The 17,894-nt window shown below is 34.7% G+C and overlaps 1 protein-coding gene across 1 annotated transcript in view; it reads left to right on the forward strand.

Moving 5' to 3' along the window:
- The window catches only part of LOC150102424 (26S proteasome non-ATPase regulatory subunit 8-like), a 97,270-nt gene that overhangs the window by 74,505 nt on the left and 4,871 nt on the right, over positions 1-17,894 (forward strand). Inside the window, exon 6 of the mRNA XM_090399465.1 lies at positions 898-1,083. Within this exon, the coding sequence (XP_090255591.1) occupies positions 898-1,083 (186 nt within the window). The remainder of the gene's footprint in view (positions 1-897; positions 1,084-17,894) is intronic.

The following is a 17,894-nucleotide window of genomic DNA, read 5'->3' on the forward strand; positions in this document are numbered from 1 at the left end:
TCATAAAATAAGAAGAGTTGGCTGATTAGGCCTTATAGGAAAGATTAAAATAAGTGGATCTTCCTAAAAGTAGTAGAAGAAAAGGATAGATCCAGCTAGGGGGTCCATGGGAGTGCTGCTTCCCTTACAGTCAAGATGATTGCCCCCTGTTGGTCCACGAGTCCTTATTCAGTATATTTGGACCACCCCACCATACACACACATGCACATACACCCACACATGGTGGGCTCCCCATCTGCCACCCAGGGGACGTGTTCTCTAGGGGGTTACAGGGTCCCCCGAGAAATGAAGAAAGTATGAAAGAATTAAACCAAAAACCAGTAATAGAAAAAATTAAAAAATATAAACATAAATGGATGGAAAACATTCAAAGAATGAAAACAGAAAGATTACCAAAACAAGTACAAGCCATTAGGAAAAAGAAAACCAGGACGTCCTCTTAAACGATTCAACGATAACTTCTATTCTATTCCACAACCATTCCATTCCATATGCACTCAATGCAGAGGCATTGAGTGCATATGGAATGGAATGGTTGTGGATATTTACCAGGATTTTAATAGAACATGATTAATGGAGAAGGGGATTAAATCCAAGTTGCATGAAGTTTATGGAACATAAACTTCATGAAACTTGGCTTGTTGCATGAAAAACACAGGCAGTCCCTGACTCTTATAAGTCAGGGACTGCCTGTGTTTTTGTTTTTATTTATTTATTTTTTTATTTTATTTTATTTTTATTTTTTTTTTTTTAACTTTCATCTCAAAATTTCTCTGATCCAAATGCAAATATGCCCTCTGTAAGTTAAAAATTTAAATTACAAAAAAAAAAAAAAGTATATAATCTGAATAACAAATTTCACAACAAGATATTTATGTGATTAAACTTTTATTTAGGTTTTCCTATCTAAAGGAAATGTACCTGCTGAGGGTTATAACTTCTTCATCGACATTTTGTTAGATACCGTAAGAAATGAAATAGCAGGGTGTATTGAGAAAGCTTATGAGAAGATAGCATTTAATGAAGCAGCAAGAATGTTGTTTTTCCAAACTCCTGAACAGATTCATAGCTATGCAGAGCAGGTAGGTATATTTTTAAAAGAATCAAATACGTGTGTTTTTGAAGCTGTTGGAAAATAATTTCCAAAGTGATGTCAGAAATCGAATATACTTTGCTATGTGTAAATTTGATTTTGCGTATGTATCATCACTTCAGCTCACCAACCAAACTACAAAACTTGTAATATGTATTGTTAACAAGATTATATTATTCATACTTACGAATTTAAGGATACAAGACACACATGTTGAAATGATTATTTTACTTATTAATAAAATAACACTTAACATTTCGACCCCTGTATTGAGGTCATCATCAGAAATATACATGTGTATAGAAAACCAAGCTACATGCTCTTGCACTCTATAAAGGTAAATTAAATCTGATTTAGTTTAATTTAATTTGACCTCAATACAGGGGTTGAAACGTGAACTGTTATTTTATTAACAATAAGTAAAATAATCATTTCAACACGTGTGTCTTGTGTCCCTAAATTCGTAAATATGAATGCTGATTATCATGTAACCTTAAAAGAAAGAGTCAAGATTATATTATTGTTTTCATCCATATCATAGATAAATAATAAATTACGCGATAACCACAGTAATTAACTTTAATGAAATAAAAGTATACAGATATTTTGTACTGAAATTAACAGTACATCATCAGTATAGACAATAAGCAATTCAAAGGAATGGAATACAAAGTACATAACAGTCAGTGGATTACCAATTAAAAACTGTTGCTGCATGTTAGAAATTAATATTAATAAATAACATTATTAAATTTATTCTTAAAAACTATTTTTTTTTTTATGGTTACATAAGATAAAAATCTCCCAAACTTTTGGAGAGAGAGAGAGACAATCATTGTGATTCAGATATAGCCGATGTAAAAGGGCCTTGCAACTTTCTTTGAAAAGATATTCACATTTAAACTTGCATATGGAGAAGATGAGCTTTATCCCACTGGATATTGTGTTTAATGTCAATACTACATTGTGTCAGACCAGACATTTGAGGTTTCATGTATTCGATATAATATTGATGTTCATACATTCTTTTTTTTTCACAGAATGGCCTGTTTGTCCAACGTATGTTAGATTACATTCACACGGTCTCTGGTAAATGCCAGCTAATGATAGAGGTGCCAGTTTATCTTTTGTAGATGGCAACAAGTGAGAAATTTTGTTGATCGGAAAATATCTGGAAATGAGATGATACTTCTTCAAAATTCTACCAATTAGTTCCAAGATGCCAGAAATATAAGGAATTGGAACCCTGCGGTGTGTTCAAGAATCCTGAGGTGTTGGAACATAGGAGTCAATTATCTGCTGGATTTGATTAGGGTTGTAACTGTTAAATTCCATTAACGTTTTGATAGTGAAAAGTTCTTGTAAGTTTAAGGGAGAGGAGAACACTTCATGTGTTCAATTAATTAAAGACTTGATAACACCAATTTTTTGAGAGGTGTGATAAGCAGACTTTTGATGAATGTATCTGCCAGTAAAGGTAGGTTTTCGATAAAAACTGGTTGATAAATTACTGTGTGTGTAAGAAGGATGTCCAAGAATAGTAAACTACCATCCTTTTTCCATGGTGAACTGAATACATGTGTTGAAGGTCAGATGGTTCAAAAAATAGTTTGCCAAAGATGGAGACAGAGGGCTACCCATGGCAGTACCTTCAGCTTGTTTATAGATCTTGTTTTTCCAGCTGAAATATCCTGAATATATAACAAATTCAAAAATCTTTGTAATATCGAGAGGGGAATCATCATATAGTAAATTAACAGTGTCAGATAATGGAATATTGGTAAAGAGGGAAACAGTATCAAATGTGACTAATTTAGCAATTCTGTAAACGGGAGAGTAGAGTCAATACAATTCACAATGCTTCTTACTGGATAACCTTCTTTATGAATTTTTGGAAGGCCATATAAACGAGGAGTTCTTCCAAAATGAGTATGCAACTTGTCCATGGTATTTTGATCCCAACTGACAACTTCATCAAGCAACTTATTTAATTGTTTAATTTGCATTTTTGTAGGGTTATGATTGATTTCTTACTACTTTCCTACAACAGATCAATAGCCGTCACCCATGCATTCAGTTCACCATGGAAAAAGAAATGGATGGCAGTTTATCATTCTTGGACATCCTCCTTACAAGCACAGCCTCTGGTAATTTATCAACCAGTGTTTATTGAAAACCTACCTTTACTGGCAGATACATTCATCAAAAATCTGCTCATCACACCTCTCAAAAAATTGGTGTTCTCAAGTCTTTAATTAATAGAGCACATAAAATGTGCTCCTCTCCCTCAAGCTTCCAACAAGAACTTTTCACTATAAAAACTTTAATGGAATTTAACAGTTACAACCCTAATCAAATCCAGCAGATAACTGACTCCTATGTTCCCACACCTCAGGATTCTTCAACAGACCACAGGGTTCCATTCCCAGATATTTTCCGATCAACAAAATTTCTCACCTGTTGCCATCTACAAAAGACAAACTGGCACTCTATCATTAGCTGGTGTTTACCAGATACCGTGTGAATGTATGAACATCAATATTATATTAAATACATGAAACCTCAAACGTCTGATCTAGCACAATGTAGTATTGACACTAAACACAATATCCAGTGGGATAAAGCTCGTCTTCTCCATAGTTGCAAGTTTAAATATGAATGCCTTTTCAAAGAAAGTTTCGAAGCCCTTTTACATCGACTAAATCTGAATCGCAACGATTCTCTCTCTCTCTCCCCCCCAAAAGTTTGGGAGACTCTTATCTTATGTAACCATCGAAAAAATAGTTTTTAAGAATAAAATTAATAATGTTATTTATTAATATTAATTTCTGGCATGCAGCAATAGTTTTTAATTGGTAATCTACCCACTGTTATGTAATGTACTTTGTATTCCATTCCTTTGAATTGCTTGTTGTCTACACTGATGATGTACTGTTTCAGTACATCATCAGTACAAATATCTGTATTTTTATTTCATTAAAGTTAATTACTGTGGTTATCGTGTAATTTATTATTTATAGTTATGCCACAGGTACCTTTTAAAGATTATACATATCATAGATAATCACATGAAAACAAGTTTTTGTACATGAAGCGATTTCATGTGATTTTTGTTTACTGAGAAGAGTTGACTTCACTATATGCTCCCTTAAATATTCACCACAGTGGAAAGCACTCCCCCCCCCCTTTATATTGCTTTCCATTATAAGTGTTTTATTAACTGTGTGTGTGTGGGCAAGCCCCTTTGTAGGACTTAAGTCTACATTATAATAGTGTGAAGTAATCTTTAAGTAGCTACATAATGCTGAGGTATCTCTCTTTCTCTAAAATTATTCACAGATGTCCCTTAAACAGATATTTCAATTGAAATTTCCATTTTCAGAGAGTATATGAGCAAGAATCCAAAACCCAGATTCTCCAACTGTCCCTAAATTAAGATCTATAAATTGTTAAATTGGAAAAATAGCCAGCCTGGTTGGCCGAGTGGTTAGCGTATCTGCTCTCCAGCCAAAAAAAGGCTGCAGGTTTGAATCCTGCAGCAGGCATGGATTTTTGTGATAGTCTGTGAAAACACTAGTGGTGGTGGTGGGCGTTGGTAGATTGAGTCGGTGGAGACAGAGTTGTAGAGTAGGTACCCTCCCTTGATGAGTCGTTGAACTCTGGAGATGTCACATAATAATCATTTCTTTCAAACATGGTTTGAAAGAAATGATGAAATCAAGAATATAATTAATTAAAGAGAAAAAAAACAAGCATACAATAAATGGCTTGCCTCAAGAAAATTGGAAGATGAAATTGATAAGATTAAGAGTTCTTTAGCAGTACAAAAAAAAAAAAATGGCAAGAAAATGTAATGAGGACAGTTGGATAATTATATAAATTTTTTTTTAAAAAATTTATATAATTAAAGTCTTTAATTATAATTAAATATAAAAGCAATAAAATGTTTACAAAAAAAAAAAAAGAAATGGTAGATATTGGTTGATATAAAAGACCAACAATGCATAATTATATTATTATAAATAGCAAAATAATCAGAATTATTGTTTAAAGATCTTTAGAAAATGTAACCATTAATACTCTCAAATAACTTAAAAAGTAAAAGAAATTAAAAACAGAAAATTGTGAAGTAAAGCTATGGTACAATTAAGATTTTAATTATACAGTACTTAATCATGTGCTGTCACATTAGCCTCAACACTTTTTCAGGGTATATATATGTCAGGAAATTAATGATGTTGATTGTTTAATTAATAAACAAAATATATAATACTAGTAAAATACACAGAAAAAACATTAATTGTGAGGGGTAGTATGTGATGAAGTTGTCTGCTCTTGCAGAGAAATCTTGTGTCCACAAAGATGTGTTCTTTGTATTAAAAAAGAAGTCTTGGACAAGCAGAAAACATACCAAAAATTCCTAGCAAACAAGACAGCAGATGCCATAAAAGAATACAGAGAAAAATGTAAGAGAGCTTAGCTATGTTGTTAAAGTAGTTAAACAAAAGTCATGGGAAAACTTTGGTAAGTATATGGAAAATAAATATCAGGAAGGTGGCAAAATGTTCTGAAGGCTATTGAAAAAGCTTAGAGATGGAGGAAAGAGTACTGTTAAAGATGATAAGGGTGACACGAAAACTGAAGATAAAGATATCTTAGATGTTTGGAGTAATTACTTTGAAAGACTATTAAATAAAGTAAGCAGTGACAGAACAATAGTAATAAATTTTTAAGCAGAATGCAAACAGGAGTACATATCAAAACTTGAAGAAAAAGCTCTCAAAAACTTCTAGAAAGACGGTTGGAGTAGATGATATATTTGACTAGAAATGCTCAAATATGGAGGTATAAAATTTTTGCAGTGGCTACATTGCATAATTCAGACAGCCTGCTCAGATGATTGGAGTAGAGCTGTCATAGTTCTCATATCTAAAAAATAAAAAAAGAATAAAGCTGACTATAAGAATTACAGAGAATTTCTATACTAATTGTTCCAGGTAAGATTCATGCACCCATTCTTGAAAAGAAGCTGAGAAAAATTGTAGAAGAGAAACTTGGAGAAAACAAGTTGAATTCAGGCCAAATACAGGTTGTCAAGATAAGATTTTCACTTTAGGACAAATAGTTAAAATTATGGGAATATGACAAGGTTTGTAATTAGGTTTTGTAGATCTGGAAAAGCATGCAACAAGGTGTCCGGAGAAAAGCGTGCTCGCTCTCCAATCAACAGGCTATTGTAATATTTTTCTTACTCTCTGGTTGTTATAATTTTCTGCTTGTTTATTTTATCATTAGTTATTGTATGCAGTTGCACTTTCAATTCTAGGCTGCCAATTAATCTAATGAAGAATGTGCATAGTTTGGAAGACAAAGGGATTGCCTTTGGGTAGTGCCAATTCCTTTGTTTCGTTTCTGGTGCTAATCCCTTTTTGGATTTAGGAAAAATTTATATTATGATGCTGCGACATCCTAAATTCTAGACAAGAGAATAACTCAATATCAGAGAATTAACACTCAGAATTGTACACTATTAACTAATTCGTTGATAAGTTCGTTAAGTACTTGCAAAACCTATATGTCATTGCAGTCGTAGCTCCTCTTATGTCTTAACTTCCACGTAGGTTCTGACTTTTATGAGCAATGCAAAGAGATCAAAATCAGGCAAGTTGTTAGATTAATAAAAAGAAAGACATTTATTCATCAAATCAGACATATTACAGATACTAGCTTAGAATCACAATTATCCTTCAGATTGAGTTGAATCAATTTATCAATACAAGCTCACCCTTAACATTTCATAACATGCCTCAAAATCTCAATTGAAACTAGATTAGAGCTTCAACTAGTAGCTAAACATTCCAATCAGCAATTTCCATTTCTAGAGGCTAATGAATTAACAGACTAAGTACACCATATAGTATTAACATATTCCTATACAACTTTCTTTTCTAGAACATACGGTTCCCCCTTTTTTTTCTTATTTAAGCTCTAGAGGGTTTTCAATTAATGAAACTTGAATAACTAGAAAGTTCCTTGCACGAACACGAATTATCCCTCTTAGTACAAAAGCATAATAGAACAAAATTTATCATTACCAAGGACCGTACAAACACTTGGCCTTCTCCTTATTTGTCTCCGGAGTGCTTTTCATCTCGTTGACCATGCGTCTGCTTGATTTCATCTGAAAGAATCAACTGGTGGGCTTGGGCACGACTCGCCTCCTTTGAAGTAAACTACTCTAGCTTGCCTCTATCGGATCAAGTGGTTCGGCATAACTGGTCAGTCTGCACTGTATCTTCCCCAGGGCCGAGGTCTGTACTCACTGACCTACTGCTTGACCGGTGGACTGCCTAATGACATGTTCGCACGCTCCTGCAACCTTCCTTGGGAATTCTGGAACTCCAATCCATAGAATGAAAAAAAAGTCCTGAGCTGGCACTGCCAAGCTCTATATATGCTGTACACTTTCCTACGTCACAATCTTCCCACTTTTTTGCACTCGGCACCTAACCCCTCCAGCACCCAGTGCCCCCATTTCTCCGAGCGTGCTTCGCCGGAAAATTCCGTGCGCAACTCGACTCTGGTGCACGTGTTCGCCTCAGGTCTTCAATGCTTAATCCGATTATCTTGTTTGCAATATGACTCAGATACTTACACATTAACACAAGGTTTGCATATTTTTAACTTCTGGTAAATTTAACAATGACTAACAACAGTATAAAGGATAAGGTTATAAAGTTTATACATAAGTTATAAACATTGTGGGTAATTTACGATTAGTTTTCTGTCCTCTGATGCACAATACAATTATTAGCTCTAGGAATGTTGTTACTTGTTAAATCTGAATGAAATAATTTCTTTCATTCAGAATTTAACACTGTGTTCAAATCCCACCATGAGCACAGAAGTTTGTAATTGTCTTTAGGTGGGAGATGAATAGGCATTGCCTAGTATGAGATCACTGGTCTGCTTATTAGAGGCCTGAGGTGGCTTGAAAAAAGTTCAATGCTTGGTCTCTAGAGCAGGGCTCCTGAATTTTGTAAAAAAAATAAAAATATATTTATATATAAACTTGATAAAAATAGAGAAAAAAAATCCTTTAACCCACCCACAGTACTGAATGTACTATAGGTTTGTAAATAGCCTTTTATGGGTGGAAGCAACATAAAAAAAAAATACACAGCAATACATAGTGTATTGCTGTTTTGTTTTGTTTTTTAAATGTTGTATACACTTGAAGATTTGATGAAAAATCAGGGATAAGACAGGACACACATTATCTCCATTCTTATTCATCATCTATATGGATCACACTATGAAAGAAAGTGACATTAAACCTGATAATGAGAATCAGAGATATCAAGAAATAAATGTGTCTAGAACATTTCTCAGCTGGGAACCGGTTTTTCTTATAATTTTTTGAAGTCCCAAATTCTCTAACTAAATTGCATAATAAGATGTAACAAATTTGGCATGAAAATCAGCAATAAAAACTAATTTTATTATTATTTTTATGGCTATTTTGCCTGCTTTTGTTTAGGAGTGCCCCCTGTTTTAATGTCATTGGCTTTTTACTCAAGAATTCTTAGGACATTGCAGATGTATTTTAGAGACAAATATATGTATAATAATAGAAGGAAATTTGCACATACCTGTTCTTGGATGTTGTTGCCTGTCTTCTTTCTGCGGTGTGCATACTTCTGCTGTTATGGTATTGAAAGGGCGGTGGAGGGGAGGACTTGGGCAATGTGGAAGAATTAATTTGAAACACTGTTTTTAAATTTGAATTTGAAAAAACCCTGGTTTTTATCAAATTCAAATTCACCGCCCTAACAGCAGAAATATGCACACTGCAGAAAGAAGATACAGGCAACAACATCCAAGAACAGGTATGTGCAAATTTCCTTATATTATTATACATATATTTGTCTCTAAAATACATCTGCAGTGCCCTAAGAATTCTTGAGTAAAAAGCCAATGACATTAAAACAGTGGCACTCCTAAACAAAAGCAGGCAAACTAGCAGTAAAAAATAATAGTTTTTAAGAGGAGTAACATCGGAATTTTCCCAGAAATAATACCTATACTAATTTTTTACTTTTTATTTTTAGAAACTGACATACTGTTATAATTACGGCTATTTTGCCTGCTTCAGTTTAGGAGTGCCCCTGTTTAAATGTCATTGGCTATTTACTCATGGATTCTTAGGGCATTGTGAATGTAAATGTACCAAAAAGTATATGTAGCATAAGGAATAGAAATTTACACATACCTTTTTCTGGGTGTTGCGGCTTCCTCTTGTCGAAAAACTACTGAGTGTGGGGGGGGGGGGGTAGGCTTGATAGAATTAAGTTAGAAAAACCCGTTTTTTTTTTTTTTTTTTTCCCCGTAATATATATAAACATATATATTATATTATATAGGGTGGGGAAAAGGTGAAAGGGTTGATTTTTTAAAATAGGGAAGGGGAAAGGTGGTTGACGGGGTGTGGTCCGTTTCGACTATTCGTGGTCGTCATCTGAACACATTGGGAAAGTGGATGCTATGTCAGGTCGGGTAGGTGCTTCTGCTTTTGAAGTGTTTGTGTTGTCGCCAATTGGTCGGGGTTGTGACCTCAATTTTATGTTGTGAAGCTTCCAAACCTCGGAGATTATGTAGGGCCTGTGTACGTTGATAGAGTTCGCGTCACACTTCATAGCTATTGTTTCCGATATTCTGAGCATTGTTTCATTGTCTTGTCTGTCTACTATGATGGCCTTGTCGATCTGCGGGGTATGTTTTTGTTCAAGGGCGTGAACAGCTATTTCCGTTTTTCCTGTGCTTTGTATTCGATTTTTCTTTTTGATGTTACATTTTTTAGTGTTTAAATGTTCTGGAATAGGGATGTTACAGTCACGGAAGTGTTCTTGTAGTCTTGCCCATAAAGACCTGATGGTGGAACCTGTGTAGGTGATGTCACATTCTTTTTGGCAGGGAAATTTATAGACTACATTGTGCTGTTCAAATATTTCTTTCTGTGTGTGAGGTTTGGTGGATTTTAGGAGGTTTGCCAGTTTTTGGTTTGTGGTGAATACCAGTTTGTAGTCAGTATGTTTGAAGATGTATTTATAGGCTTTATGTGTGTTTTGGATGTATGGTAGTTTGATAATTTTTTGTGTAGGGAAGTTCGTTTTGGTACTTGGGTTGTTTTTTGCCGTCTTGTTTGCGTAGTTAATCAGTTGTGTAGGATAGTTGCAATTTAAGAAGATCTGTGTTAGTTTTTTTATTTCTGTGTTTAGACTATTTTGATTGGTTGAAAATTTGTAAGCATTTATGAACTGTGATAAGATGACAGATTTTTTAACAGAATATGGATGGTATGAGTGAAAATGGAGGTAGTTTCCGATGTGTGAGGGTTTGTGGTATATTTTCATGGCATTTTGTTGTGTGTTCTGGTTAATGTCAAGTTTAAAAAATTGATGGATTTGTTCTGTTCGGTTTCTGTGGTGAATTTTAATCTGTTGCTGTAACTGTTTAGGGATGTTTTTAAGGTGGTGATGTGTGTGAGATTACCAATGCACAGAATATCGTCCACGTATCTGCCATAAAAGGTGATGCCAGGGGGAAGGGAAGGGTGGAGTAGGAGTGATTCTATATGTGCCAGGAATAATTCCGCTAGTTGTCCACTGATGTTTTGGCCCATGGGGAGTCCGAAGATTTGTATGTACATGTTGTTGTTGAACTTGAAATAGTTTGCCGAGATTATTAGTTTTATTAAGTTAATAATGTCAATGGGCGTTAGTTTAGTACGAGAGTGTAGAGTGTGGTCTTCTGTGAGTAGTGTGTGTACGATGTCTAAAGTTCTGGGGACGTCCACGTTAGTGTATAAAGAGGCCGCATCCAAAGAAGTGAGGATGTCTTCTTGGGATAGGGTTAGGTTTTTTATTTTTTTGAAAAGGTCGTCCGTGTTTTTTATCATGAAGTTAGACGTTGTAGTTAATGGTTTGATAAGTTTCGCTACGAATTTTGATAAAGGGGCTGTGGTGGTATTTTTGTAGGAGACTATTGGTCTCATCGGGTACCCATCTTTGTGGGTTTTTATTACTAACTTCCTATCTACAATTTTCCCCCAAATCAGTCTGTTACTTTTCAAGACTCTAACATTATCAGACATACTGTTTTTTTTATTACTTTTCATTCATATGCAGATTGTTTCTCCAAATATCACTTGGTCATCTGATTATTTCATTCACACACACACACACACACACACACACACACATATATATATATATATATATATATATATATATATATATATAATTTGTTTGCTGCTGTATATCATCATCAAATTCCTGACGTGTACCCTCAAGGGGTGTACAGGATATGATAGTACCACATGAAAAATTTGCATCATTACGAACTTCCTATCTACAATTTTCCTTCAAATCAGTCTGTTACTTTTCAAGACTCTAACATTATCAGATCTTATATTTCTATCATCTAAGGCACTTTGTACTGTATCAATCCACCTATATCTTGGTCTTCTTTTGAGTCTTTTTCCTGCCAACCTAGCAGACAACACTTGTTTTGCTAATCTTTCCTCGCCCATTCTATTTAAGTGACCATACCACCTGAGATTAACTCTGCTAACGCATTCCTGGATGCTGACAATGTCAAGTTCTTTCTTAATATCGTCGTTTTTAATATGATATTGCCATTGATGCCATCTGTTCACGCCTCTAATCTTTCTCAAGACTCTCATATCTGCGGTCTCTAGTCTTTTGGTCAAGTGTTTTACTTCTGACCCAGCTCTCAGATCCATAAGTGAAAACTGGTTTGAACACTGTCTTGTATACAGCTAATTTAGTGTTCTGACTAATTTCTCTCTTATTCCATATGAATTTATTCAACTGACTTCCTACCATACCAGCTTCTGTTGTCTATTTCCGTATTTAATTTACCATCTTCGCTAAAAATCATGCCTAAGTAGCTGAAATGTTTTACTTATTCCACAGGTTCCCAGTTCACAACACAGTTGACATTTTCAACGATTCTACCTATTTTCATTGTCTTTGTCTTTTTAATGCTGACCTTCATACCATATCTATTACAACAGTTATTCAATTTAGTCATGGAATCTTGCAAACTTGTAGCGGATTTATTTAGAAGTATAACATTTTCAATTTTGATATCATGTTTAATACCACTTTCCTTCGTAATGTCATCCATATAGATAATGAATAACAGAGGGGATAATATACATCCTCGTCTCACACCAGATTTAACATTAAACCATCTTCCTGTACTTCCTTCAATTCTAACTGCTGACTTCAACTCAAATAAAGACAAGTATTGCTTGATATAATGCCCCATTGACACCATATAACTGTAACGTATTGAATAGCTTCTCTCTTGGCACCTTGTCATATGCCATTTCCAGATCAATAAAATTTAAATACGGATCTCTGTTATATTCTCATGCTTTCTCAACTATTTGTCGTAAAGGGAAGATCTGATCCTCATGACAGCCTCTATTTGGCCTGAATCCAGCTTGTTCTTCACCAAGCTTTTCTTCCACAATTCTTCTCGACTATTTCTCCACTATACTTGCATAGATCTTGCCAGGAACACTCACTAGGGAAATACCTCTGTTATTCTCACATTCAGTTTTATTTCCCTTTTTATATATGGGTACTATGAGAGCTCTGCTCCAATCATCGGGAATTCGTCCCTCTCTCCAGGCCTTCAGAACTATGCAATGCAGCCACTGCAAGACTTTTATACCACCATACGTCAGCATTTCTGGTTAAATATCATGTACTCCTGCTGCCTTTCCACATTTCAAGCCTTTGATATCTTTCTCTACTTCAAGTATGGATATGTATTCCTGTTGAGTGTTTTTTACAACTGTACTATCACTGCGTGTTTCATTTAGTAATTTTTCGAAGTAATTACTCCATACTTCAAGGATATCTTTTTCTCCAGTTTTCATGTCACCTTTACCATATCTAACTCCTTTTTCTCCATTTCTAAGCTTCTTCAACAACCTCCTGAATATCTTGCCACCTTCTTGATATTTATTTTCTATGTTCTTGCCAAAGTTCTCCCATGACTTGTTTAACTAGTTTTACACAGTGTTTAGCTTTCTTACATTTGTCTCTCTATTCTCTAAGAGCACAAGCTAACTTATTTGCCAGGAACTTTTGATATGCTTTCTTCTTTTCCTTCACTGCCTCATTCTTGTGTCCACCGTGGAGTTCTGATTTTCCTATCCTTGCAGACAATATCACCACATGCCTCTCTGTCTGAATCAATCAAGGTTTTCTTGAAGGCTTGCCACTGAATCTCTAAGGTTTGATTCCTGTTCTCGAACTCTTTCATTTTTGTTTCAATAATCTTTGTGAATTTTAGTCTACATTCACATCTGAGAGCTGCTCAACCTTTACTCGCTTTAAAACATGTTATTCTTTTCAATATGAAATTCAATTTCATCCTGCTCAAGACTAAATAGTGATCACTTCCAATTTCAAATCCTCTGTACACTCTGGTGTCCTGCATCAGGGAGAAATTACTATCAACAATAACATAGTCAATGAGACTTTTCTTATTCCTTGCCTCTTTTCTCCATGTGAATTTGTTCACATTTTTATGTTGGAACATGTGTTAGTAACAACCAGTCCATGTCCTGAGCAGAAATCCAACAGGCATTTGCCATTATTGTTAGCTTTGCTCTTTTCTCCAAATTTTCCCAATATATTTTTGTATGTCTGACAATCATTTTCTACTCTTCTATTTAGATCCCCAACAAGGACCAACTTTTCCTTTTTCATTGTGTCAGTAGCTTTCTCTAGAGCCTCAAAAAATTCTTCCACTTCTACCTTAGTAGAACCTTCTGTGGGACCATAGGCAAAAATAAGTCTCATTGTCCAGTTCCCCATTCTGATATTTACACACATCACTCTACTTGATAATGCATAACAGTCAAGAAGATTAGCCTCGTATTTAGTGTTGAATACAATAGCTACTCCTTCTTTTCCCTGATTTTTATTGCCTGAATATATCATTTTGTATTTATTGCTTAGAAAGATCTCACCAGTTTTTTTTTTTTTTTTTTTTTTTGTTTGTTTGTTTCAGTCACCCCTATGTCGACCTGGTACTTATCTAATTCCTCAGCTAGCTTGATTTCTTTGCCATTTAGGCTTCTTATGTTGACAGTACTGATCTTTAACTCTGGTGATGTTGAGTTGGGGTGTTTTTTCAGATTTGTTCCAGTAGTTGACTTTTCGCTGTTCACCCTGGTTCCCTGGTGAAAACAACGGGGGCCTTGTTTAACCCGGCGACACCCCAGCCAGCATGAAATTTTGTCATGTGACATCATTTTGTATTTTGGTTTAAGCCAATAAGAATACAATTTGGTCGGCTAAATCCCAAATTGCTAGCCCATCCTCGTTTATTCAGTATCGTGTCAATTCAATAACGTCCAATCCTCACCTTCTCGTGGTGCACCACGAGAAGGTGAGGATTGGACGTTAGGTCAGAAACCCTGGTCAGTTCTCCGCATTTCTTTAAAGGCTATTTGGAGGTCTCCTCTCAGTTATAGTTTTATAAGAATTTTATTGTATGTGCATGATCTGTTTGTTTTTTTAAATAATGTTTAATAATTTTTTCTTTTTTTGGCTTTAACTACGTAGGCTGTTCAATAAGTAATAAGACTATATTTATACAGAAAACAGATTACCTTTAATCGTCATCATTTACATGATCTTTTTTGAAGTAACTACTGTGAGACGCGATGCATTTGTCCCAATGTTGCGTCTACTTCTTAAACACATGTGAGAGTCTTTGAGAGTTCTTTCAAAATCGCCTCTGCAGCTTTCACACATGCTTTGTTGCTTTCGAAATGGCAGCCTCTTAGTGGTTTTTTTGAGCTGAGGAAACAGCCAGAAATCGCACGGTGCGAGATCATGACTGTATTGAGGGTGTGGTAGGATGTCTGTGTTGTTCTTCTGCAAAATGTCCACTACACAACCAGCAATATGTGGCCTTGCATTATCGTGGTGCAATAAGAAGCCATTCTTCGGCAATGGACGCTTCCTTTTGACATGCTTGATGATAATCGCTGCTGTGTTGATCATTATCTCTGTGATGGACGTTGAAGGTCTTTCCTCACATTCAAGATATTCCACATTTTGCCTTCCTTCCTTAAAAGTTTTATGCCAGTGAAAAACACTTGCCCTCGACATTGCTTCATCGTGGAAAGCTTAAACATGTTAAAAGTGTCCGATGCCGATTTTTGCAAACGCACACAAAATTTAATCGCATACCATTGTTCCAAGGACGCTTTCATTTTGAAGACTGGTCACGCCTCGTAGGTGCACCGATGAGCACTTGCGTTTAGTCACGTGAACATCAGCCCATATACTCCATCTATCAACCTCTTTTGTTAATACATACAGCAACATTTCTTTATTCCACAGAAATTAATATTGTGATGAGGGGTTTATTACTTATTGAACAGCCCACGTATATTGGATGTACCAAAACGTTTGCTAATAACTGCACAATGATGTTGCTTTTTAATGTAACTCCCATTCACTAAAGGTTGTAAGCCTATAGTAAATAATGAGGGCTATGGATATAATTTCTAATTATCATGTATTTTTTATTTTTTTGTACATAATCCAGAAACTGTGCTCTAAAGACCAAGGATGAAACTTTAAACCACTTTACCTATTAAGTAATCAATATATTTTAGGTCATTCAGGTGTATTTTTTTGCATCTTTTTGTCTATAAAAGGAATTTGCTATTTTCAAATTATTAAACACGGTAGTCAATTAATCTTATTCCATTTTTTATTTTGATGTAGTTCATATTATTTCCTATACAGTCCTTAATTGTTGCCTGTTCTTGATAAAAGTTTATTAAGAATCTGAGGAAATAGCAACATATCCTCAGATTCTTAATAAACTTTTTAACTAAAGTGAATTTCTATGTTTTAATTTATTACAGTAATATTCCTGCCATATGAATTTATATTTTAACCTTAAAATGGATTGGCCTATTACTGAATTACACATCGTACAACTTTTAGTAATTTAGAATATGTCTTATCTCAAGATTAGTGTAATATACTGAAACCAGGCTCTGTTGCTTGAAGAATGGGGATGGCACACTCAACACTGGGGTTTATTAAGGATTGAGTAAACTAGGAATACTGTTTTAGTCCAAATATTAATTTATAACTACCTCAATAAGGTGGATTACAACACTAACAAATTATGCTCCACCTAGGTTTTTTTATAAACAAAATAAATTCCTGAAGCCATCACATCAGGAAAGAGTTCTACAAGTTTTCATGCTATATATGGCAAAAATAACCTTTAGGAGGTGAAGTTGAAATTAACCAGTAATAAGCCACATAAAGAAACTGTGAAATTTTTGTATGCTGTGTGTGTGTGTGTGTGTGTGTGTGTACACACATGCATGGACATGCATAATTGATTACCTTATTTTCTAATAGATGTTCCACTATTATAGGTAAAAAAAAAAAAATTAAAAGCATTGTCCATTTCCATTAGTATTGCATACATATAACCCCTCTCCTAACCAATGTATGGAATGGTAATAGGAGCTTGCATGTAGTACTAATGGAGAAATATTTTTTCAGCCATTAGTATGAGAAATGGGAGTTCATCCTTTTGTAACTAAAATTAATGGAATCTTTCATAGATTGTATGTTAAGAATTGTGCTACTGGTTTAAAGTGTATCACTATGACAATACTACATAATTAAAGTACATAACAATGTATCTATTAGGAAGCTAGTAATAACCAGCTTCCTAGAATATCTTGCATAACACTAAGCTTCATCATTTCCTCAATAATATGAAAGAACATCATGTCTAATTGTTATGTGAAAAAAAAAATTTACTTACAATTTTTGTAAACTTGCAGTATATTAAGTAGGCCAAGGGTTTGATAATCAAGAAACCCTGCTTTAGACCAAACATTCTCAAGCTATTTCAGGTCTCTATTATAAGCAGGATGGTAGTGGTCTCATACCAGGTACTGAAATTCATCTATCATCTTAGACATTTACAGGCATGCATGTCTACAGTGGAAGATGATATTTTGCATAGATTAGTGTACCTATTGAGCATTCCCCACCCAGGATGAACAACTTTTTGCTTACTGATGCATTTTAAATATCTTTTCACGTATGTTGTTTTGATGAGTTATGCCAAAAATATTATGTTAAAAGAGATCCATGGGTTATTCAAACCGAAAGTTTATTTTATGAAGTCTGTGGTTAAGTGTAATAAATTTACTTCACATTAATAAACATTGTGCAAGATCTAGCATGATTATGAACTGAGACCATGAATGCGTTTAAGAAAGAAACATGGCCATGTATTCCTCTGGATGGAAGAGTGAGAAAAGCCTATTGTTCAATTTTGGAAGTTTTCAAACACTAAAAGTTTTCCTCAGCCTTTCTTTGGCCAGCTCCCAAGTTAGTCATCTTTGACACATGCAAATAGAAATGTTCTCCTGGGAATTCTTGATTTTTGATCCTCACATGTTAAAAAAAAATAACCTTACAACTTGCTATTATTATAGAGTTTATAAAGACCAATAGATTAACTCTTATGTTGTGTTTTTCTCAACCCCCCCCCCCCCAAAAAAAAAAAACATTTGGTTCATTGAAAGATTAAGCTCAGTATCAGTAAAGGAGGGAGACTAGTTGCACACTGTCTTGAAATAGTTCGTTAGAGCTAAAGCTCTCCCTACCTGCTTTGGGTAATAAAAAGGCATTACAG

This window comes from Typopeltis vanoorti, chromosome 10, assembly GCF_054136105.1.
Source record: "Typopeltis vanoorti isolate ZY-2024b chromosome 10, IOZ_Tvanoo_1.0, whole genome shotgun sequence".
In the NCBI taxonomy this organism is placed as follows: domain Eukaryota; kingdom Metazoa; phylum Arthropoda; class Arachnida; order Uropygi; family Thelyphonidae; genus Typopeltis; species Typopeltis vanoorti.